The 25,206-nt window shown below is 39.8% G+C and overlaps 1 protein-coding gene across 2 annotated transcripts in view; it reads left to right on the top strand.

Moving 5' to 3' along the window:
* Nucleotides 1-3,046: 3,046 nt before the first annotated feature.
* Nucleotides 3,047-25,206, top strand: part of METTL16 (methyltransferase 16, N6-methyladenosine) — an 81,772-nt gene continuing 59,612 nt past the window's right edge. For both annotated transcript variants that reach the window (XM_049636783.1, XM_049636782.1), the window contains exons 1-2: nucleotides 3,047-3,225; nucleotides 10,255-10,382. In XM_049636783.1, coding sequence (XP_049492740.1) covers nucleotides 10,255-10,382 — 128 coding nt within the window. In that variant the 5' untranslated portion in view covers nucleotides 3,047-3,225. The remainder of the gene's footprint in view (nucleotides 3,226-10,254; nucleotides 10,383-25,206) is intronic.

Here is a 25,206-nt window from a genome sequence, read left to right as displayed (position 1 = left end):
TTACTTTTCGAGTCTTCAAAGAATTCAACATTATTTATAAAAATGAAAAATATGGTGTCCTAAATATAAAGCATCACTTGAGCAGCTCTCTCTGTTATGTAAATGTAAGGCTGAGAAACAGTCATTGTTTTGGGATAAGGGCATAGTTCTTACGACTTAATTAAGGTGGCCATTAGATTTTTGAAATATTAACTTGGTCCCTAAGAAGGAGCTGAATACATTGACATAAGGAGGCCATGGTCTTCTGGGAATTGACATTCAGTCATTACTCCCTAAGACATGAAGTTAGAGAGATGTGTGGATGTTGACTGTCTAGTCCTGGACAAAGGAGAGTGGCAGGGTAGAGTAACTAGGTCTTGGAAATAATTAACTTCAGTAAAATGGGAATTCAGGATGATGCCCTCAAGGGTTGACTTCAGCCCAGGAGATGGCTGATGCTGAAAGCAGATCTGGTACCAAATATGTAAAATTTCAGAATTAGCAGCATTACCCACTAAATGTGCAGAACCAATTTCCTACTACAAAGAGGCAGCAAAAAGCAAAGAATGTAATAGACTAATTGAACTCCTATACCGTGTTGAAGTTGGACAGACTTCTCTTACAAGATTAAATTCCTGGGAATATGAGGGTAAGTCAGAGAGATAAGCCATAGGAATCTGATGTTGAGTATGTTATTAATCTATTTTGTGGAGTCTCTAGACAATTTTAACGTAAAAAAATTTTTTAAAGGAGATGTAGTCATCATTGTACCATAACAGCAGGCCAATCTATGTTCACCTATAGGGAAAATAGTTTCAAAAAATTGTGGCACATCCATAAAATGGAATACTATGGACCCATAGCATTAATATAGAACTATATTAATTGAGGTAGGAGAACCTCCAAGATTTATATCTGAGAAAAAATATATAAAAATTGTTTAGTTATATATCCTTATGAAAACAGAGGTCTGGAAGTAAGGTTATCAACTTCTGGTAATTGGCTCTAGGTGGTGAGATTTTTAGATACTTTTTGCTTTCTTTCTCATACTTTCCTGTATTATTTAAAATTTTTACAAATTTTCTATAGTGAACATGTTTTATCATTATGAAATAATTTTTTAAAAATTTTTTCAATGTTTTTATTTATTTTTGACAGAGAGAGAGAGACAGAGCATGAGCGGGGGAGGGACAGAGAGAGAGAGGGAGACACAGAATCCGAAGCAGGCTTCAGGCTCTGAGCTGTCAGCCCAGAGCCTGATGCGGGGCTTGAACCCACAAACTGTGAGATCATGACCTGAGTGGAAGTTGAACACTTAACCGACTGAGCCACCCAGGTGCCCCTGAAATAATTTTTTAAAAATGGAAACTGACAAAGAAATTGTAAGGAATAATAATAGTAATAATGGTAACTTATTATGTGCTAGAAACTATGCTGCTTTATGTGCATTACCTGATTTAATTCTCACAACAACCATATGAGATTACTATCCTGTTTGGCAATATTGAGAAAACTCAGGCTTGGATATTGTAAGTAAATTGTCCATTATCATGGGGTTAGTAAGTGGTCGGGGGCATGATTTAAACCCCATAAAGCTAGGATCTCTCTGGTTTGACCCACAGGGGAGTCGGATCTTTGTTTGGAGCTAACAGAGAAATTCACCAGCATCTTACAACCCTACCAGTCATACCTCCCAAACCATTTTCTCTTTCACCTTTCCAGAAGCCAGCACTAAATACTGTAAAAATAACCAGTACCAAAGTCACTACAACTAAAGAGAAAACTTTCTGTGGTATTCTGTTCATTGGTAGATCAGCAAACCACAGCTTCCAGTATTGAGAGTATAACCTGGAACTCCAGGATACCTTCCTCTTGAATCTGGCTGGCCCTTTGATCTGCTTTAACAAACAGAATTTAGTGAATAATGAAAGCACCGGTTCTGGGCCTAAGCCTTAAGAAGGCCCAGAAGCTTACACTTTTGCCTTTTTGGGATCTCTGAGCTAATATGTAAGAAGTCTGGCTACTCTGCTGGAGAAATTATATGGAAAGGTCACATGGAGAGGGAGAAAATTTGAGACTACAGGGAGAGGGGGGCCCAGTCACTCCAGCTGAACCAGCCACCAGCTGATGCTACCATAAACAGCAAGGACAGAACAGATGGACTAATTCCAGCCTAGACTGAAGAACAGTGAGTAAATAAGATTGTTGTTTTAAGCTATATATTTTAGGGTGGTGTGTGTTACACAATAGATGAGAGCACCTCCTCACCTTTCCTTGGGTGACTGCCTATACACTTTGTTCTGCATAAAGCTGAAGTCTCCATTTCTTAGCCTCTATCTCTCAATTTTACAGCAGCACTTTGCCAGAAGCTTTCATATTAATTACTAGGACTCGGGCAAGCTTTAATGGAAAAAGTTACTACGTGAGGGCCCAGAGGATGACTTTAGTCCTAGCTTAAGTTGTATACCTTTTGAAAGTGGTTTATCTTTTTGTCTCCATTATGAAATGAGACTAATGCTCACTCTACTTACCAGAGGGTGAAAGTATAACCGAGTTGAAAAGAAAAATGAAAAGCATTTAATGGAGCTTCCAGCTCAAGTGGCAGGTGAGGAGACAAAGAACATGGACTTAGTGTCATCCGGTGTGAGATCTTGAACAAACGACTTAATATTTCTGATCCCCAGTTTTGACGCTGTAAATGCGATTACGCCTTCCCACATCACAGGTTCATCAGTCATGATTAAATGAGGCAACATACGAAGAGAGAGACCTGTTGCACAATAAACGCTAACTGCTCGCCATCAAATCCTAAAGTCCCCTCCCCCCGCCGTTCTCATATTCCTGCCCAACCCCCGAGAGTGATTTAGGAAGTCTGAAGTGGGACCCAGAAAGCTACATTTTTAAAAATCTACATTAAAAAACAGACAAACGAAAAACAAGTTCTCAAACCGATTTTACGCCAGGTGCCCTCACGCAAAAACACTCCCCTTGTTACCACGCCCCTTCCTTGTGTCAGGAGCCTCAAACTCCAGATATCGCGACGGTTCTTTCTTTCTTGAGACTCTGCTACAGGTCGCGCGAGAGTGCTTCGTCCAATCACGAGGCTAAATGGCTGCCCAACATGGCGGCGCACTTAGAGCGTAACATCTGCGTTTCTAGGCGCTTCGCTCTGCGGGTGGTTTAAGACTCTAGGGTTAAAGAGGCCTACTCCAGACTGGTCTTCTTGAAGAAAGGTTGACTTCAGATGTGAGTCATTTAATATTTCTTGGGCGGGAGGAGAGGTCATTTAACCTATGTACGGCCCGAGTTCCTTATTCTCGGGTCCTGGGCTGGTGAGTTGCTGACTTCGGGCCTGGGGAGACAGACCCGATGGGTGTATGTGTGTGTGTTTGCGTGCGCGCGCGCGCGGATTCTGCACCTGTGAGGTACTGACTTTGGGTCTAGGGGGACAGACCACATGGGTGAGTGAACGGTTTGGGTGCGTGGGTGCGCGCGCGCGCGCGCGTGGAGGGGGGTAATGGTGGTGGGGCGGCTGGGAGGAGTTGGCGTATAGAATGGAGGCTAGGATTGAAGTGAGAGAGGTCCCAGGGGCTGAGGAGGTTTAGAGAGATCCGAAACTGAGGCGGGAAGACTGGGTGGATAAGATGAATGTGTGGGAGGAGTGGAGGAGATGGAGAACTGGCAATGGCGGAACTAGAGGAAAAAGTCAGAGTTATGAATGAAGGAAGGCAAAGTGAGAAAACGGAGATTGGGGTTGAACTGGGAGAAATTTATGCAGAAGAAATTTCGAGTTGGACGCGGAAATTTGAATTCGAAGCGGAATTTAGATTCTTTTGTGTTAAGATAAACGGTAGTTTAAGACTTATTAAGAGGGTTAGGAGAAACCAAGGAAACAGCATGGAGATGGCAAAGATCAAAGAAAAGAGAAGCCTCAGTTTCAAGGGTGTACTCCTTTGGCTTTCTGGACTGACCTGGGTAACCCACAAGAGACATCCTTTTTGAGTGTCCAGTTGAGGGCTGTTCTACAAAGAATGAGAGTGCTGTGTTTTAGTGTTCTGGGACAGTGAAGAGTTTCATCGTGTGTTCAGTCAACAAATATTTAAGAGTGTCTACTCTCCCAGGCCCTAATTTAGGCGCGGGGATATCACAGTGAACAAGATAGACAAAATATTTTCCCACATGAAGTTTACTGGCAGGGCAGTTTTGAAAAGTAAGTAAATGCTGTGTATGGAATATCGGATGGGTAAGTTCTATGTAGAGTACCGAAACTATTAAGGGAGTGGAGTGTGTTAACTCACTGCACTAAGGAAAGGCATCAGGGGCACCTTGGGTGGCTCAGTTGATAGAGCATGCTACTTTTGATAGAGGGGTGGTTAGTTCAGACCCCACGTTGGGCATGAAGCATACTTTAAAAAATAATAATAATTTTTAAAAAGTGGGAAAGGCATCAGTGAGAAGGTGAGGTTTTATCAAAGACCTGAAAAAGGTGAGGCACCTTATATGTATGTATTTCTGGGGGAAGAGCAGTCTATACAGACCAAGTACAAAAGCCCTGAGTCAGGAGTGTGCCAGATTTGATTAAAAAACAAACAAACAAACAAGGAGAGCAGTGTGACTGGATAAGAATGAGCCAGGAAGAGAAAGATTAAGTTAGAGAGAAGTGGGAAGTGACAATGTTTATTCCAGCTAAGTGTTGATACTCAGAAGAATAAGATTTAGCTAAGACCCCATTGCCTGCATTAGGAGATTGGTTAGCAAAAGGGTGGCTTTATTGATTTTTTTCTGTATGTAGTCTAATCAGAAGGGTTGATTAATGTAGGACATGAATTGAATTTGCTGTATCTGTAATTTGTTCCACATATGTTCAGAGTGTCGTGTGTACACTGATGTCATGTATGCAGTCTTTAGAATCTTAAATGTGTTGCAGAGCCTTACATACCAATGTCTCTTGAAATTACTGTTAGGGTACTTTTGTTGCTTGCCAGAATCACAAGAAAGGAGAACATTTTCCTTTTTTTTTAAATTAAATTTAATTTGTTTATTAAAAATATTTTTTTATGTTTATTTACTCTTTTTAAAAAAATTTTTTTAATGTTTTATTTATATTTGAGAAAGAGACAGAGCATGAGTGGGGAAGGGGCAGAGAGAGACGGAGACAGAACCTGAAGCAAGCTCCAGGCTCTGAGCTGTCAGCACAGAGCCCGATGTGGGTCTTGAACTCATGAACCACGAGATCATGACCTGAGCTGAAGTTAGACGCTTAACCGACTGAGCCACCTAGGCGCCCCTGATGTTTATTTACTCTTGAAGGAGAGAGATAGAACATGAGTGGGGGAGGGGCAGAGAGAGAGGGAGACACAGAATCCAAAGCAGGCTTCAGGCTCTGAGCTGTCAGCACAGAGCCGGATGTGGGGCTCAAACTCATGATCTGTGAGATCATGACCTGGGTGGAGTTGGTTGCCCAACCGACTGAGCCACCCAGGCGCCCCTTAATTTTATTATTTATTTATTTAAATTTTTTTAATCTTTTTTTAATTTTATTTTTAAGTAATCTTTACACCCAACATAGGGCTTGAACTTACAACCCCAAGATCAAGAGTCACATGTTGTACTGACTGAGCCAGCCAGGTGCCCCTTATACAACTTTTTCATGGGGACTGGTTCTTGTCCTAGTTTTATGCTCCCCTCTTTCTTGATAGTCTGTAAGGGTATATTAACGTTAGGAAATTAAAACTTGTATGTAGTGAGTTTCTGTGATAACGTTAGGGGCAAAAGGTGGTAGTTTAGTATGCTGAAAAGCTTTCAGGTGACTATTAATTCCCCTAAATTCTGAATTATTCATTGACTCAACAAATATTTATTGTATGCCAGTTGCTGCTGGATGGAATAAACAATAAGATGGACATGGTTGCAGCTTGGGAGGTGGGGTGGGGGATAGGACAGACAAATGTAAACTAAAGAACTTTGAGGGAAAAGCCTAGAATGCTTTGAAAGTTGGGGTGCCTGGGTAGCTCAGTTGGTTAAGTGTCTGACTTTGGCTCAGGTCATGATCTCACGGTTTGTGGGTTTGAGCCCCATGTCAGGCTCTGTGCTCACAGCTCAGAGCCTGGATCCTGCTTTGGATTCTGTGTCTCCCTCTTTCTCTGCCCCTCCCCCGGCTTGCACATGTCTCTCTCAAAAATAAATAAACACTAAAAAATTTTTTAAAAGGTATATATTTTTAAAAAGGTGTATATATACATGATGGAATATTACTCAGCTATTAAAAAGAATGAAATCTTGGGGCGCCTGGGTGGCTCAGTTGGTTAAGCATCCAACTTCCACTCAGGTCATGGTCTTTTGGTGGTTCACGTGTTCAAGCCCTACATCAGGCTTTGTACTGACAGCTCAGAACCTGGAGCTTGCTTCGGATTCTGTGTCTCCCTCTCTCTCTCTCTCTCTCTCTCTCTCTCTCTCTTCCTCTCTCCCTCCCTCCCCCACACTACCACTGGCACTTGGTCTCTGTCTCTCAAAAGTAAATAAAAACATTAAAAAAATTTAAAAAAGAATGAAATTTTGCCATTTGCAACAACATGGGTGGACCTAGAGGATATAGTGCTAAGTGAGATAAGTCAAAGAAAGACAAATACCATATGATTTCACTCCTGTGGAATTTAAAGAAACAAAAAAAAGGTAGATGAGCAAAAAAAGACTCTTTTCTTTTAGATGTTTATTTTTGAGAGAGAGAGAGAAAGAGAGAGCGCGTGCATGTCTGTAGAGGAGGGGATGGGGAGAGACAATTCCAAGCAGGCTCCACGTTCAGCTCAGCTCAGCTCAGAGCCTGGCTTAGGGCTCTATCCCACGACTATGAGATCAGGACCTGAGCTGAAATCAGGAGTTGGACGCTTAACAGACTGAACCACCCAAGTGCCTCCCAAAAAACAGACTCTTAAATGCAAACAACAAACTTTGCATTTGCCAGAGGGGAGGTGGGGAGGTGGGTGGGGGGGGATTAAGAGTACACTTACTTTGGGGCGCCTGGGTGGCTCAGTTGGTTAAGCGTCTGACTTTGGCTCAGGTCTGGTCTCGCGGTCCGTGAGTTCGAGCCCCGTGTCAGGCTCTGTGCTGACAGCTCAGAGCCTGGAGCCTGTTTCAGATTCTGTGTCCCCCTCTCTGTCTGACCCTCCCCCATTCGTGCTCTGTCTCTCTCTGTCTCAAAAATAAATAAACATTAAAAAAAAAAAAAAGAGTACACTTACTTTGATGAGCCCAGAGGAATATTTATAATTGTTGAACCATTATGTCATACACCTGAAACTAATATAACATGCTAATTATACTTGAATTAAAAAATTAAAAAAAATTTTTTTTCAGTGTAGAAAGCTGTCAAAAACCTGAAATAGAGTTAGATCCATTACTATGTAAAGTTACATCTCTAATAAGCCTACAAAGGAAAGGTGCTTGTTGCCAGGAGACACTATAATAAGGGAATATGATTTAACTAGTGAGATTAGGGAAGAAACACTTTCCTGAAGAAGAGATGTTTGAACTTTAAGAGTAAAAATGAGTAGGAGGGGCGCCTGGGTGGCTCAATCTATTAAGCATCTGACTCTTGATATCCGTTCAGGTCATGATCTCACAGTTGGGTTAGAGAATTGCAGCCTCACATCAGGCTCTGTGCTGACAGTGTGGAGCCTGCTTAGGATTCTTGTTTTCTCTGTCCCTCTCCCACTTGCTGGCTGCAGTCTGGCTGTGCTCTCTCTCTCTCAAAAATAAATAAATAAAACTTAAAGGATAAGTAGGAATTCAGTAGGTGAAGAGGAGGAAAGAACATTACAAAGGGAATAAACTGTGTAAAGACCCTGTTGCCAGAGTGGAGGGACAGAAAGAAGAGCAAGGATAGGTGTGACATAAACTGATGGTGAAAAACTAGGTAAGGCCATGCTGTGCTGGGCCTAATATGTATGCTAAAGTAATGAGTTTGTTTGAGATAGCAAGCCTGTGCGAGGGGGTGGGGGAGGGGCAGAGGAAGAGAGAATCTTAAGCAGCCTTCCTGACTGGAGCTGAAATCAAGATACCAAGAGTCAGAGGCTTAACTTTAACCAACTGAGCCACCCAGGCACCCTAGTGGTTTTTGTTTTTAATCCTCTGAGTAAAGATTTGAACAGGTGGGCATAGGAGAAGGAAGACATAATGAGATTTGTGTTTAGGAGATGATCTCTGCAAGGTGGAAAAGGGAAATTGTAAGAGTTGATTTCGTGTGGCCAAGTAGGAGGCTGTTCTAGCTATCCAAGTTAATTTGTACTGGGCTGATACCTGTGAAGATAGGGAGGAATAGATGGATTTGAGAGGTATTTAGCAGGTAAAAATCCTCATGACTGTTGATTTTTGGGGATATGAGAGGAGTATAGAACTAGCAAGTGATGCCTAAGATTCTGACTTACATAACTTTGTTTAGGTGAATGCGCCTTATAAAAAACAATGGAAAATACAGAGTGATAAAAAGAAAATACAAATCAGTTGCCACTGAGATATACACTAAAATATTTTTTTAGGGACGCCTGGGTGGCTCAGTTGGTTAAGCGTCCGACTTCGGCTCAGGCCATGATCTCTCAGTTCGTGGGTTTGAGCCCCACGTCGGGCTCCGTGCTGACAGCTCAGAGCCTGGAGCCTGCTTTGGATTCTGTGTCTCCCTCTCTCTCTGTCCTTCCGCCACTCATTCTCTGTCTCTGTCTTTCAAAAATAAACAAGCATAAAAAAATTATTTTTTGAAATTACCAACTGCACAATTTACTAAACCACTACAATGGCTTTTCTTCCAGTGTTTGTCTTGCAATATAAATGCGTTAACTTTTTTTCCCTTTTTGTAATCTGGAAGAAGACAAAATTGTTTGTTTTCATTTGGTTTTTAGCTACCTAGGAATGACAAGACTGAAATTTATAAAATAGAAAGTGTATTTTGAAACATTAGTGACTTTATGGTGTACTACCAAATATTCAGTCCATACAAGAACACTGTAAAAAGTACCTCTGACTATTACTTCTTGGCTGTAGATTATACTGCCTTCTACCCCTTTGATGCTTTCAAAAGAATAGTTTCCGGTTTTCTTCCCATGGTTTAAAAAAAAAAATCATATGTTGCATACATTTTTCAAACTGTGACAAAATATACATAACATAAAAGTTAACCATTTTAACCATTTTTAAGTACTATTCAGTGGCATTAAGTGCATTCAGTGTTGTGTAACCATCACCACTGTCCGTTTCTAGAAGTTTTTCCTCATCCTAAACAGAAACCGTGTACCCATTAAGTAATAATTCAACATTCCTACCTCCCTCCCAAACCCTGGTAACCTCTATTCTGCTCTCTATATGAATTTGCCTATTCTTGCTACTATAAGTGGGAAAATACAATGTTTGTCTTTTTTGTACGTGGCTTGTTTCCCTTACATAATGTTTTTAAGGTTCATCCATGTTGTAGGGTGTATCAGAAATTTATTCCTTTTTATGACTGAATAATATTCCATTGTATGTATGTACCACATTTGGTTTATCCATTTATGGACATTTGGGATTGTTTCTACCTTTCGGCTGTTATGAATAATGCTGCTGTGAACACTGATGTGCAAATATCTCTTTGAATCCATGCTTTCACTTTTCTTGGGTATATGCTTAGGAGGGGAGTTGCTGGATCATGTGGCAATTCTACTTTTTAAAGAACCGCCAAACTTTCCACAGCAGTTGTACACATTCCTCCCTGCAGTGCGTGAAGGCTCCAGTTTCCTAACATCCTCATCAACGTTTATCTTTTTTTTTCTTTTTCTTTTTAACTTTTTAAAATGTTTATTTATTTTAGAGAGAGAGTGCGAGCAGGGGAGGGTCAGAGAGAGAGAGGGAGACAGAGAATCTGAAGCAGGCTCCAAGCTGTCAGCACAGAGCCCGATGTGGGGCTTGAACTCATGAACCATGAGGTCGTGACCTGAGCCGAAGTCCAACGCTTAACTAACTGAGCCACCCAGGCACCCCTCTTTTTTTCCCTTTTTAATAATAGTCATCCTAATGGGTATGAAGTGATATTGTGGTTTTGATTTGCATTTCCCTAATGATTCATGGTGATGTTAAGCATCTTTTCATATGCTTATTTGTTGTGTACATTTAAAAAATGTAACTTCTTTCTCAGTTGATTAGCAGAAATATGTTGGCTATAACTGTTGACTTGGCAACCACAGCTTTTTCCCATTAATTTTTTTTTAAACTAAATATGCTGACTTTTTTCCTTTTTTTTTCTTTTTAAAGATGGCTCTGAGTAAATCAATGCATGCAAGGAATAGATACAAGGACAAACCTCCTGACTTTGCGTATCTGGCATCCAAATATCCAGATTTTAAGCAGCATGTTCAGATAAATCTGAATGGAAGAGTGAGGTAGGTAACAGATGAAGAATTCTTGATAACTGTATTATTCTAGTGTAATCTGAAAGGACACAAGTGTAGTGGAAAGCATACTGGGCCAATACTATACCTGAATGCTAATCCTAGACTTTTCCTTAAATTTCTCATCTGATCTTGGACAAATCACTTAACCTGTCTGGGTTGCATCTTTTTAAACTGTAAAATGAGAGGATTGGACCAAATACTTTTAAGTTTCTTTCTGGCTTTAAGAAAACTTGATCTCCGAATTATTGCTTACCCAACAGAGATTTCAGAGTAAGTGCAGAAACCTTGAGATTGTGCTCTAAAACTTGGTGCTGATGAGGGTCTAGAGTCCTTGTTTTAAGTGTATGTTTATTTTGATGTAGTAGGAAAATCATCAGGCATCAAAACTGATTTCACAGATACTTAGGATGTCGTCAAATTTAAAGTTAAATTTGGTAAAAATGTTGATTTTAAAAATTAAGGAAATAATATGAGTACTTAGGGAAATAGCAAAATTATGGTGATGGTTTAGGAATAACTGATGTGTATGTTATACCTTTGAGAAGGAAATATTTCACTGCATTCCTAAACTCTATGGGAGTTATAGACTAGAAATTCCAAGCCTTCTTGGGGACAGGTGTGGTGATTCAACTGGGGAGGAGGAGGAGCAGGATTGTGGAGAAAAGGGAAGGTAAGGAATAATAGGATAATAGGGCCTGAGACATTTTGATGACCTCTTCTACTAGCAGTCTCTTTATGGCTTTAAAAATGGAAGCCCTAGGGCAGGACTTAACCTGAAGGCTGAGATACTCTAGAAATCTTATAAAAGTTTAAAAATAATGTATATTTATGCTCATTTTTCTGGGAGATAATTCTTAGTTTCTATCATTCTGAAAGTGATCAAGGCCCCTTCAACAATACACAAAGGTTGAGATCAAATACCCTAGAACTATGGTTTCCAAGCTTTTTTTGTCACTCAGTTAAAAGTTGAGGACCACCCCATATATGAGGACCACCCCATATATGAATGCTTGTACAATTCACTGTGTTACTGTGTTAAGCACATTAGACAACATAATATGAAATAGAAATAAAAAACATTTAAATAAGAGTTCCAGTATTTACATGCTCTAAAGAATTATTTTTGGCATCTTACTGTGGAGATGGTCTAGAGAGATTGAGTTAGTATTTCTCTTTGTGTAGATCATCTCTACCATCGTGCTTAAATCTTCGTTTCATAGTTATATATGTGGATGTTTTATTTGTCCATGTAGCTTTAGGACAGATATAGTTTTTTTATTCTTGGTTTCCTGTGTGTTCCTATCATTGTACTTAATTACTTAACAAAATGTTGATTAACCATTTTGTGCTAAATTCTTGGAAAAGCCATAATAAAGAAGAAAGACAGTGACTTCGCATTTGGAGTTTACACACTAGTAGGGGAAGTGGACAAATAAACACATTTGGTGTGGCAGAATCTGTGGGATGTATGGTAGAATCACATAGAAGGGAGACCCAACTGTGACTTTGGGACTTAGAGAATGATTTGAAACAAAAGTGGTGTCATGGTTGTGCTGAAGAATGACTAGGAGTTAGCTGGATAGAAGAGTGGTACAAGTAGAGGGAACAGTATGTGCAGAGCACTGAGCAGTAGGGGAACTGGAAAAGCAGAGTGTGCCTGAGATACAGTGGACAGATGAGTCTGGAGATGATTATGCTTGTAGTACTTTACAAGGCCCACTTAGGAGTTTGGAATTTATTTTAAGGACATGCATCAAGGGTTCTTGTATCTTCAGAGCTACCCACCCCCATCCTTATCCACTAACATTTAAAAGTAGAGGAATCACATGTTCAGAATTGTGTTTAGACAGAAGTAGTCTAGGAGCATTGCGGAGGATAGGTTGCAGGGGAAATTAAGATTGGAGGTATAGGGAGGTAAGTAGGAAATGGTTTCAGTAATCCATATTAGACATTGGTGGCCTAACTAGGTAGAGGCAGGAGGGATAGAAATCACTGATGAATTTGAGAAAAATTCGTGAATAGAATGAGCAGAACGTGGTAGAAATTAAGGAGTGTGAGCCAGAAATTAAGGAGTGGTGCTTGGGATTCTAATTTAGCAAGAGGCTAGGTGGTAGTACCTGGTTTATTGAGTTAGGGATCAAGGGGGAATGAGCTTGTTTTGGGGGAGATGAGATTTTTGGTTTGGGTTATATGCAATCTGAGAAAGCTGTGGGATATTCAAGTAGGGTTATTTAGTAGGCAATTGAAAATGGAAGTCAGAAGAGCAGGACAAAGCAGTGATACGGGGTGATGTTAGTAGAGGCCTTGGGTCTTTGAACTGAATCCGGAAGACTGAATAGAAGGGGGAAGGAGGGGCACCTGGGTGGCTCAGTCAGTTGAGTGTTTGACTTCGGTTAGCTGTCTGAGTTTGAGCCCTGCATCAGGCTCTGTGCTGACAGCTCAGAGCCTAAAGCCTGCTTTGGATTCTGTGTCTCCCTCTCTTTGTCCCTCCCCCATTCGTGCTCTGTCTTAAAAATAAACAAACATTAAAAAAAAAAAAAAAGGGTGGAGGAAAGAATTCCAAGTACAGAGAACAGAATTTTGTGAAGGCTGTGGAAAGTTTGGAGAATTGCACGTAGGTGGGGCTGAAGTGGACATAGGATAGCAGGTTGGGGAGTAACAAGATGAAAAAAAGAACAGGTCGTGAAGAGCCTGTCATAGCATGCAAATTAACTTGGTTGCTCAGACACAGAGGAACCAGAGGAGGATTTTTAAGATGGCTTAAGGTTTATATTTTTTAAAATAATAGCTCAGAGAAGACCAGACAGATTTGTTATTACAGCATATCTGAATGTATTAAAGGTGCCTGGCAAGTAATAGACATGCAAAAAATTTATTGAATTCACGAGAGTTAATTCCTCTGTAAAATCTAACTCTGTGCCATTTACAAATGGCAAACTTACTTTTTCTCTAAGTTTATATTTAAATTCCAGCTAGTTAACATACAGTGGAATATTAGTTTCAGCTGTAGAATTTAGTGAGTTATCATTTACATACACCTGGTGCTCATCACAAGTGCCTTCCTTAATACCCATCACCTGTTTTTTGTTATTGTTTTTGGTGCAAATAGATGATTTTATTAAAGCACAGGGACAGACCTATGGGCAGAAAGAGCTGCCTACTCATCACCTGTCTAACCCATTGCCTACCCCTCCTCCTCCCCCTGTCCACCTCACAAGTGACCTACTTAAATTATGGATTAATGGAAAATTAAAGGGATGAACAAAAATTTTCTAGGCAAATGAGAGTTCCCCCAAATTAGAAAAAGTAAAATAAAAGATAAGAAAGCATCAAATTGGAAAAAAAGGACTAGTTTATGTTAATAAAAACAATAATTTTCATTGAAAGTTAAAAAAAATGAAGGTCACCTGGGTGGCTCAGTTGGTTAAGCATCCAACTTTGGCTCACATCATGATGTCATGGTTTGTGGGTTCGAGCTTCACATTGGGCTCTGTACTGACAGCTCAGAGCCTGGAGCCTGCTTTGAATTCTGTGTCTCCCTCTCTCTCTGCTCCTCCCCCACTCATTCTCTCTCTCTCTCTCTCTCTCTCTCTCTCTCTCTCTCTCTGTCTTTCTCAAAAATAAACGAAGGCTTCAGCATTTTGAAAAATATAACAGAAATATCTTTTAATAAGTGTTTAACATGGGGCACCTGGGTGACTGTCAGTTGAGCATCCAACTCCATTTCAGCTCAGGGCATGATCCCAGCGTCGTGGGACTGAGCCCCAAATTGAGCTCCATGCTGTGCTTGAGATTCATTCTCTCTCTCTCCCCCTCCCTCTCTCCCTTTCTCTCTCTCCCTCCCCCCCTACTTGTGAGCTGTGAGAGCGCTCTCTAAAAAAATTAAAAAGTGTTTGACATAATTTGGAGACACTTTTCCTTGTATTTCTAACCAAGTAGACAAAAGTAAACAGGGAAATAGCCTTAGGGACTTTCAGAGGATTCACAAATGCCTTGAAAACAATTAGATAAAAATACTTGAGTTGGAGGCACGTCTGGCTGGCTCAGTCTCTAGGCTATTGATCTTAGGGTCATGAGTGGAAGTCCCATGCTGGCCGTAGAGCTTACTTTAAAAAACAAACCAAAAAAATGGTATATTTTTTTTCTTGAGGAGATAGGGTTCAAAACTTTGACCTGTAATTTAGAACTTCACTTTTAAAAAGGGTCATTGACCCAAAAACCATTAAGTACTGCTGATAGGAAGTCTAAACAATACATTCAATAAATTTGATTTAATTATATGTTTCGAACTTAAAAAAAAATTTTTAATAAAAATTTTTTTTAATTTTTTATTTTTATTATTATATTTATTATATTTATTTATTTATATATTTTATTATACATATATAAAATATATATAATATATATTATTTTATTATATTTAATAATAATTTTATTATTTTTAATTAAAAAATTTTTTAACACTTATTCATTATTGAGAGACAGAGGGAGACAGAGCATGAGCAGGGGAGGGGCAGAGAATGGGGGAGATACAGAATCTGAAGCAGGCTCCAGGCTCTGAGCTGTCAGTACAGAGCCCGACACGGGGCTTGAACTCTCAAATCGAGAGATCATGAGCTGAGCTGAAGTTGGACACTCAACTGACTGAGCCACCCAGGCGCTCCTGTTTTGAACTTTTAAAAAAATATTTTTATTTATTTTTGAGAGAGCACAAACGGGGGAGGGGTAGAGAGAGAGGGACAGATGATCAGAAAAGCAGGCTCTGCACTGACAGCGGTGAGCCCAATGTGGGGCTCGAACTCCACGAACAGTGAGATATGACCTGAGCCGAAGTCGGACACTCAGCCAACTGAGGCACCCAAGTGCCCTTATGTTTTGAATTTTTAACCTATAAACATGAATGCATGTTTTTTTTTTTTTTTTAAGTTTTATATATTCAAGTAATCTCTACACCCCACGAAGAGCTGAAACTCATGACCCTGAGATCAAAATTTGCAAGGTCTACTACTGACTGAGCCAGTGAGGCACCCCATATTTGCTCACCTCTTAAGCAGGGTGTGTGTGGTATGGAGAGGGGGTATTTCTGAATCAGACACTCTAAGGACTGGTCTTGAGGTGCCACTTAGCAGCTCTGGAGGTTTTAGATAATTAACTTCATTGAGACTGAATTTCCTCATCTAAAGAACACAGGGATAAAAAGACATATTTTGGTATTTGTCATAAGGGTTAGTGATAATGCATGTGAAGTGACAGATTATAAACACTTAGCAAATGATAGGTACCCTTATTTTTGTTACGCTTGGTGTAATTGATAAGGTGATGAGGATTTCTAGTGTAATCTCCCTTTCTGTTTTTCTTCTCTGCATCCATCACTGCCTTGTTGTAATCATGTCTGACCTTTGCAATTACCAGCCCCTTGGGGATATGCAACTGAGTTGAGCCCTGTCAGTTGAGTTTGGTTAGAGTGTGACACTTAACTGATTTGTTTTTAAGCCAAAGAGCCAGCATTGAAGGGTTTTGTCATACTTTATAACAGTACATATTTAACCTCTTGGTGAAGATCTAATGAATAGAAACCAAGTCAGAAAATTAGGTTGGGAGGCTTTAGCCTTTGTTGTTGTTACATGAGGTTCAGTCCTACAGTGTTAGAATGATTGTTATTTCAACCATTGGTCACAGAATGTATCCTTCCAAACTCCATCTATAATGGTAATATTGTATTCATTAGTAGCAGAGCAGGAGTTATTCTGGGGAAATCAGACATGGACTTGTTGACAATGGGCTATTTTGTGAAGCTGGATGTGTTAAACAACAAAGACTGATGGAAGAAATTACTAATTTCCACGTGAGAGCTAATTTTAGTTCTTGTGATCTCAGAAACGAGAATGAAAAAAGATCTTGCCTGTGTTCAGGAATTTTTAATGTCCCAGGGTGCTACAGTGACCTAGATATTTAACCAGTAAAGCTGAATGACTAGACTTTGTCCTACAAAAGGATTTCTAACCCTCAGAGTAGTGTCTGTGTTTTCTTAGAGGTAAGAGAATGAACACTTGGCTTGCTAACAAAGTGTAAGAATCAGCTCCTTGTTGTTTTTTTCCGTTTCTTTAATTAGAATAACCTCTGCTTGATATCTTGTACATTTTGGTGATTAGGATGTAATTTCTTATTAATAAATTATATACTCTAGTCCATCAAGGTGAATATATGTATATTTTTTAATAACAAGAATTGTTGATATAAATAACAACTCTGTTTGAAGGCACTAAGAAAACATTAATTATAATGCTGTTTCCCTTGCTCCGAGTGTTTTATAAAGCTATGTAATTAATGCTTCAGCTGTAGTACTCTCTTTTGTGATTGCTGTCACCGTGGGAAATAATCCTAGTTTGGTTTCCAACAGAATTGTCCCTCTTTCATGGAAAAGTATTCTGAAACCATGGGCCTGTTTTCCTTTTTTGAAAAGAGGATTTTGTTTTTTATTTTTTTATTTATTAAAAAAATTTTTTTTAATGTTTGTGTGTGTGACAGAGAGAGTGAGCAAGCGAGCAGCAGAGGGGCAGAGAGAGACAAGAGACACAGAATCCAAAGCAGTCTCCAGGCTCTGAGCTGTCAGCACAGAGCCTGATGCAGGGCTAGAACTCACGAGCTGTGAAATCAAGACCTGAGCTGAAGTCAGACGCTCAGCCTACTCAGCTACCCAGGCACCCCTGGTTTTTGTTTTTGTTTTTAATTATACAGACATTATAGAAAGCTTAATGGAAAATTATAGAAATATATCCTTCATAACTACATTTATGATGGTAATGCTGCAAACATAAAATAAAAAGTCACAGTTTTTACACCCCCAGAAGATGTAAGTACTTTATGTGTCTTTCTAAGTCTTTGTCCTTATACATACATGGTATTTTTTGTGATTGTAATTTTGATAGATACAATAATAGGACTTTTTTTTTTACCCCCACTTGACATTATAAGCATTTTGCATATAGTTAGAAAACACTGCTGTGAAAGTTATTTTATGTAAAACATATTCAGATAAAAGAAAAATAATGAAGAGAATGAAGGTGTGTGTCTACCCTATTCACCCCACCCACCATTTCCACATCCAGAAGTGGCTTTTACACTTCCAGAGTTTTCTATGCATATACATATATGGGATCTTTTTTGTTTGGTTTTTGTCTTTTATACAAGAATGCGGTCATAATGTACATATGTGATTTTATTCAAAGCTGTGCTTTTTTTTTTTTTAAATATATCAAGGAACCCTCTTCATAAAAGCACAGCCCTTTCTTCTTTTAATGACTACAGAGTATTCTCTTGTGTGGAGGTATTATAGTTTATTCATCCAACTCCTTAATGATTACTTTTAGATTGTTCCTAAATTCTGTAATACAAAACAAATTTATTTAAAGGTCTCTTACTACTGACTTTTTTTAAGTTTATTTATTTTGAGAGAAAGGGTGGAGGAGGGGCAGAGAGAGGGAGAGAATCCCAAACAGGCTTCATGCTGTCAGCACGGAGCGTGATGCAGGGCTCCATCTCGCGAACTGTGAGATCATGACCTGAGCTGGTACGAAGAGTTGGACACTGAACCAACTGAGCCACCCAGGTGCCCCTTACTACTGAATTTTTTAAAAGCTTTTTTCTTTCTTTAAGTGAATTTAGGGTAAGTCACTGGGGTTTGCTTAGAAAATTGCAATACTTTTAACGGTACTTGGAAGGCCAGAGAGGTGTTTGGATGACTGGACTTTTCTTTCCTGTCATCTGCTTCTTGGCTCGCACAGAGATCTGCATTTAAGAGATCAATATGAGGGGCGCCTGGGTGACTCAGTGGTTTGAGCGTGAGTGTCTGACTTCAGCTCAGGTCATGATCTCACAGTTTGTGAGTTTGAGCCCCACATCAGGCTGTCTGCTGTCTGTCACACAGAGCCTGCTTCAGAGCCTTTGTCCCCCATGCTCTCTGCCCTTGCCCCACTCACGCTCTCTCTCAAAAATGAATAAACATTTAATAAAAAAAAAAAAAAGAGAGGTCAATTTGATCAGGGTAGTTTCTTAACATTTTGTAAGTAGGATTTGGGTTCTTTGGTTAGCCTAAGGTTGTCAGTAATGGTCATTTCCACTGTTTCAGGATCTTTATTTTTTTATGTTACCGTCTAATTGCTTATTTGACCCATGAGATGTTAAAATAAAAAATTTAAATCAGTTGTGGATAACTGTGAATTGGTGGAAAACACAACAAAAGACCATGGGTCTGCTTTTGGTTTTGTTGGACAAATGTTGTTATTCATGATTCTATTACTATTATTGTTACTATATTCTAATCAGAGCTGTCCTTTGGATCCCATACTCTCCTCTCATCCCAGGAACCTTAGTCTGGTTTTCCTTTTCCTAATGACTTAATCTCTCTCTGTCACCTAGCTTCTTCTCTTTAACTTTTTGGAAATTTGAGATATCATTCACATACTATAAAATCATTTTAAAATGTATGGTTGTGTTGTTCTTAGTATATTCGCAGGGTTGTGCAAGCATCACCACTAATTCCAGAACATTTTTGTCACCCCCGAAATAAACCTATTCAGCAGTCACTCCCAACTCCTCTCTCTCTTCAGCCCTTGGCAACCACTAATCTCCTTTCTTTCTCTACATATTTGCATGTTTTGGACATTTCATATAAATGGAATCATAATATGTGGTCTTTGTGACTTTCCATTGACTTTTAAACATGTTTAAATCTTTAATTTAAAAATTATTAATAAAATCTCTCCATCAACCCTCTCACTTCCACTGCCCTATCTCACTTCTCCCTTGCACAACTCACTTGTCTTTTGCACAACTCACCTTCTTGAAGAAGGTGACAATTGTCTGACAATTGTCTGACAATTTTACAGTCTTCATTTTTTCCACACTGTACTTAACCTTCAGCTTGTTCTATGGTGGTTTCTGATTCCACCACTACCAAAGCAGCTCTTGAAAAGGTCTCCATTGATCTGTTGTCATTAAATGCAGTTTTGGTTTTCAGTTGACTTCTGAGAAGCAGGTTACTCTGCCCATGCTGTCCTTCATGGACACCCTCTTTCCTTGGCTTCCTGGGCACCACACTTTATTCTACCCTTTCTGTATCCTTGCATAGCTTCCTTTGTAATGATTATATCTACAGCCATTAAAGGGGACTTCAAGGCTTAATGCAGGGTTCTCTTTGCTTCTGATTTTGTATTTTCCCCTTAAGAATTCTCATCACTCATCTCGCACTTGTTTGTGTGCATTTCACTTATTCTTTTGTTTCCTCAGACCAATTTTCTGGGCTCTGTACCTGGAGATCACTGCCCACTCACTATCTCTGCTTAGATGTCTCAGATTCAGCTCAGATTTATGATATTTCTCCTAAAAGTCATTCTCTGTCAGAGTTCACAGTTTTAGAGAACGGCACTGTCTGTCCTGTTAACAAGCCAGAACCTGAGAGGACATCTATGAATACTTGTCCGTCACCAAATCTTGTTAAGTTTCCCCTTTTGAAAATATCTTCATTCTTTTCACTTTCCCCAAGCTTTGCCACTGCCACCTTTATCCAGCCTCTTAAGTCAGATAAAGGAATCACTTTCTAACTGGTGTCTCTGCTTCCACTTTGGTCTGTTTGTGTTTCATACCAGATGTAAGTCCTTAGCATAGATTATAATTTTCTTGGTGTGATGAATAGGTTTTAGTGTTGCTTTCAGTAGAGTCCCAGATTAGATGATAAAATGATATTGTTGCCCTAATTATAAGGCCTTGCATAATCTGGTTCCTATCTTCCTCTTTAGCCTCATCTGAAACTATACATGCTTACCTTGCCCTCCCCATTCTAGACACCGTGGCTGTCTCAGTATCTGGAATGCCCCATGAATTCAGAAAGAAGCTTTTTATTTTGATGAGGTCCCAGTAGTCCATTTTTGCTTTTGTTTCCCTCGCCTCTGGAGACATGTTGAGTAAGAAGTTGCTGCGGCCAAGGTCAAAGTGGTTTTTGCCTGCTTTCTCCTTGAGGATTTTGATGGCTTCCTGTCTTAAATTTAGGTCTTTCATCCATTTTGAGTTTCTTTTTGTGTATGGTGTAAGAAGTGGTCCAGGTTCATTCTTTTGCATGTTGCTGTCCAGTTTTCCCAGCACCGCTTGCTGAAGAGACTTGTCTTTATTCCATTGGATGTTCTTTCCTGCTTTGTCAAAGATTAGTTGGCCATATGTTTGTGGGTCCATCTCTGGGTTCTCTGTTCTGTTCCATTGATCTGAGTGTCTGTTCTTGTGCCAGTACCATACTGCTTGATGATTACAGCTTTGTAATACAGCTTGAAGTCCGGGATTGTGATGCCTCCTGCATTGGTTTTCTTTTTCAAGATTGCTTTGGTTATTCGGGGTCTTTTCTGGTTCCACACAAATTTTAGGATTGTTTGTTCTAGCTCTGTGAAGAATGCTGGTGTTATTTTGATAGGGATTGCATTGAATATGTAGATTGCTTTGGGTAGTATTGACATTTCAACAGTATTTGTTCTTCCTATCCAGGAGCCTGGAATATTTTTCCATTTTTTTGTGTCTTCTTCAATTTCTTTCATAAGCTTTCTATGGTTTTCAGTGTATAGATTTTTCACCTCTTTGGTTAGATTTATTCCTAGGTATTTTATGGTTTTTGGTGCAATTGTAAATGGGATCGATTCCTTGACTTCTCTTTCTGTTGCTTCATTGTTGATTTGTAGGAATGCAACCAATTTCTGTGCATTGATTTTATATCCTGCAACTTTGCCGAATTCATGAATCAGTTCTAGAAGTTTTCTGGTGGACTTTTCTGACCTTTCTAAGGTTCCACTAATTACACAGGTTCCTCAGCACCTTGTACCTATCTTTTACAGCATTTGTCACAGTGACAATTTTACATGTGTTTGGGTGCTTCTTGGATAAATACGTACCCTTTACCACACTATCACCTTCATGAAGGGAGAGATCATGTCTGTATTTGCAAGTCTCTGGCATTTTGTACAATGCCTACTACCTAGTTGATACATGATAAACATCTGTTGAATGAATAAAGGAATGAATCCCCACTGTCACAACTTCTTAAAAATTCTAACCTATTTCGTATAAGTTAGCTGAGCAAAGCAGTGCTCAAAGAAAGTGAAACTTTTTTTTTGAAGATTTTAAGTAATCTTTAAACCCAACGTGTGGGTCAAATTCACATCCCTGAGATTGAGAGTCCCACGCCTCACTGACTGGGGTAGTCAGGCACCCTGAGAGTGAAACTTTTTTTTTAATGTTTATTTATTTTGAGAGACAGAGAGAGAGAGAGAGTGAGCAGGGGAGGGGCAGAGAGAATCCCAGGCAGGCTCCGCACTGCACCATCAGCGCAGAGCCTGGCGTGGGGCTTGATCTCATGAAGTGCGAGATCATGACCTGAGCCGAAATCAAGAGCTGGACACTCAACCAACTTAGCCACCCAGAGAGTGAAACATTTTTATACTTCATCTTTAAAAGTATAAGGTGGGGGTGCCTGGATGGTTCAGTCAGTTGAGCATTCGACTTCAACTCGGGTCATGATCTCGCGGTTCATGGGTTCATGCCCCACATCAGGCTTGCTGCTGTCAGTGCAGATTTTCTGTCCTTCTCCCGCTTGTACTCTCTTCCTCTCTCTCAAAACAAAAAATGAAAAAACAAAAAACATTAAAAGTATAAGGTAACCAAGTATTTTGGCTATTTTTTTTTTTTTTATAATTCCACCGTTTACAGTATGGGGTGCAACCTGTCAGCCTGTGAATTTTGTAAGGCTTGCAGTTGTTTCTTGCCCACATAGATTTTAAGAATCAGGAAAATTTCATATAAAATTATGGGTTGTTGGTTTCCTTTGAAAATTTTAGAGATCTGGCAAAACTGGACTGACAAACTTGACATTAATTACCTGGAACTACATGGTAATCATACCCTTTGAATTGGCCTTTTGTGTCATCTGGTGTAATGCTACTAAAAGTGTGGTTATTGAACTAGCTGCTCAGCCACAAACTATTTGCCACAAACAGAGATAAGCTACAAACAGAGATAAGCACCTTATGCTATATGTCTGTTTAGCAGACATTTCTTTGGTTGAATGACTTTCTTCAGTATACTGATTTACAGGCATGCACAAGCTCCATATCTTGTTAGGGACTGGCATTTTGAGTAGCACCTTGTAAGTATTTGAGTTTGCAATCCCTGATTTTCATAATTTTCTTTAAAGTGCCAGTGCAAAGTAACACTCAGAAGTTGTAGGGTAGTAACTATGTCAGGATGTACTTCACTTCTGTTAACACTGTTCAAGGTAATACTGTTACAAGTTTATTTTTTTTTTTAATGTTTTTTTTTAATGTTTACTTTTGAGAGAGAGGGAGTGAGTGAGTGAGTGAGTGAGTGCAGGGCAGAGAGAGGGAGGCACAGAATCCGAAGCAGGCTCCATGCTTTGAGCTGTCAGCACAGAGCCCGATGCAGGACTCAAACTCACAAACCACGAGATCATGACCTGAGCCAAAGTCGGACACTTAACCGACTGAGCCACCCAGGTGCCCCCGTTCCAAGTTTATTTATAAGGTATCTAGGCTATTAAGTTTCTCTGATAGAAAAATTGGAAATTTTACATTTCACATTTTTAGGCTTTGAACATAGATATTATATTGGGATATAATTCTGTTTGTGTGTTTAGCAGTGAAGCTTGATAGATTGGGCTACTGTTATAGAATAAAGAATATGAATTCATTTGAATGCCTTAGTCTGGTACTCAGATGTGAACGTCTTCCCATGTGTATTTTGAGAGAGAGAGAGAGAGAGAGAGCATGAGCAGGGAAGGGACAGAGAGAGGTAGACACAGAATCCAAAGCAAGCTCCAGGCTCTGAGCTGCCAGCACAGAGCCCGACATGGGGCTCGAACCCGCAAACTGTGAGATCATGATCTAAGCCAAAGTCAGATGCTTAATTGACTGAGCCACGCAGGTACCCCACCCACATGTAAAAATTCGATTCCCATTCTCTGTTACTGAGGGAAATGGAGTTGGCCCATCTTTTCACACACTTGATGGGTTTCACAGGAGTAAAATCCAATGTTCTTTTTAGAATTAAAAGTAAAGTTTTTATAGATTTAATACCCCCTTTTTTATGCTACATCATTTATCTTGTTGAACCTGAGATTGTACTGCTTTTATCTGAAGAAATACAAAGGTAATGAAAGTTCTTTTTTAACGAATTAATTTATTTTCTTAGTAATCTCTGTATCTCTGCACCCAGTTTAGGGCTTGAACTCACAACCTTGAGATCAAGAGTCTACCATCTGAGCCAGCCCAGAACCCCCATTGTGTGTGTGTGTGTGTGTGTGTGTTAATGTCGTGTGATTGAGCGAAGCAGAAATGTGTTCATCATCGCTTGCTTATAGATTCTCTTTTATCGGCCCCACAAATTACAAAACTAATATATATCTATTTAGATGTCTAGGAATAGACTTAATACTTAATTCCCCTTTAAATACACGTAATATATTTTAATGACACTTTTTTCGCTCGCATATATTTGTCTTTATTTTTTTTTTTTAATTATTTTTTTTTTTAACGTTTATTTATTTTTGAGACAGAGACAGAGCATGAACGGGGGAGGGTCAGAGAGAGGGAGACACAGAATCTGAAACAGGCTCCAGGCTCCGAGCTGTCAGCACAGAGCCCGACACGGGGCTTGAACTCACGGACCGCGAGATCATGACCTGAGCCGAAGTCGGCAGCTTAACTGACTGAGCCACCCAGGCGCCCCAATGCTGGCATATATTTGTACAATAAACTTCTACTTCCACTGTTTTGTGGAAACTGGTCTTTAAAATCTCAAAAATCCCTACCTAAATGTGAAGGGGTAATTATTATTATTTTTTTTAATTTTTTTCAACGTTTTTTATTTATTTTTGGGACAGAGAGAGACAGAGCATGAACGGGGGAGGGGCAGAGAGAGAGGGAGACACAGAATCGGAAACAGGCCCCAGGCTCCCAGCCATCAGTCCAGAGCCTGACGCGGGGCTCGAACTCACGGACTGCGAGATCGTGACCTGGCCGAAGTCGGACGCTCAACCGACTGCGCCACCCAGGCGCCCCTATTTTTTAAATTACTATCCGCTTGGGGTGCTTGGCTGGCTGTCAGCAAAGCATGCAGACTTTTGATCTTGGGGTTGTCAGTTTGAGCCCCAAGTTGGAGTAGAGTTTGCTTTAAAAAGGCAGGGGACAGGAGGTAGAAATTAGCCATCCTCCTGACTTTGCTGTGGCATTTTGTATTTTTGACAGTTCCTGCACAGTCACTGCTATTTCTCATTCAGTGCTTTTTATCCTTCTTCTAAATTGATGGTGATCTAGTGTAAGGTAATACCTGCTGTTTTCTCTTTTACTTTCACTTAAACTTTTACTTTCAATCTTTGGATCACTATGTTTTTTTGTTTTTGTTTTTTTATGTTTGTTTATTTTTGAGAGACAGTGCAAGTGGGGGAGGAGCAGAGAGAGAGAGGGAGACACAGAATCTTAAACAGGCTCCAGGTTCTGAGCTGGCAGCACAGAGCCCGATGCATGGCTTGAACTCACGAACTGTGAGATCATGACCCGAGCCGAAGCCAGAGGCTTAACCGACTGAGACACCCATGTGCCCCTGGATCACTATGTTTTGGCATAGTCTTTGTTTACAGCATAGCTTTTTGGTTTTGTCTTTGTGATCTAACCTGAGAGTTTTAGAATAGATTTGACCATTTACATTTATTTTATATTGTGCTTTGTTTTGGTTGCTTCTTTTTTTTTTTCCTTTACTCTGT

This window comes from Panthera uncia, chromosome E1, assembly GCF_023721935.1.
Source record: "Panthera uncia isolate 11264 chromosome E1, Puncia_PCG_1.0, whole genome shotgun sequence".
Taxonomy (NCBI): domain Eukaryota; kingdom Metazoa; phylum Chordata; class Mammalia; order Carnivora; family Felidae; genus Panthera; species Panthera uncia.
This window is presented reverse-complemented; position numbering and strand designations above follow the sequence as displayed.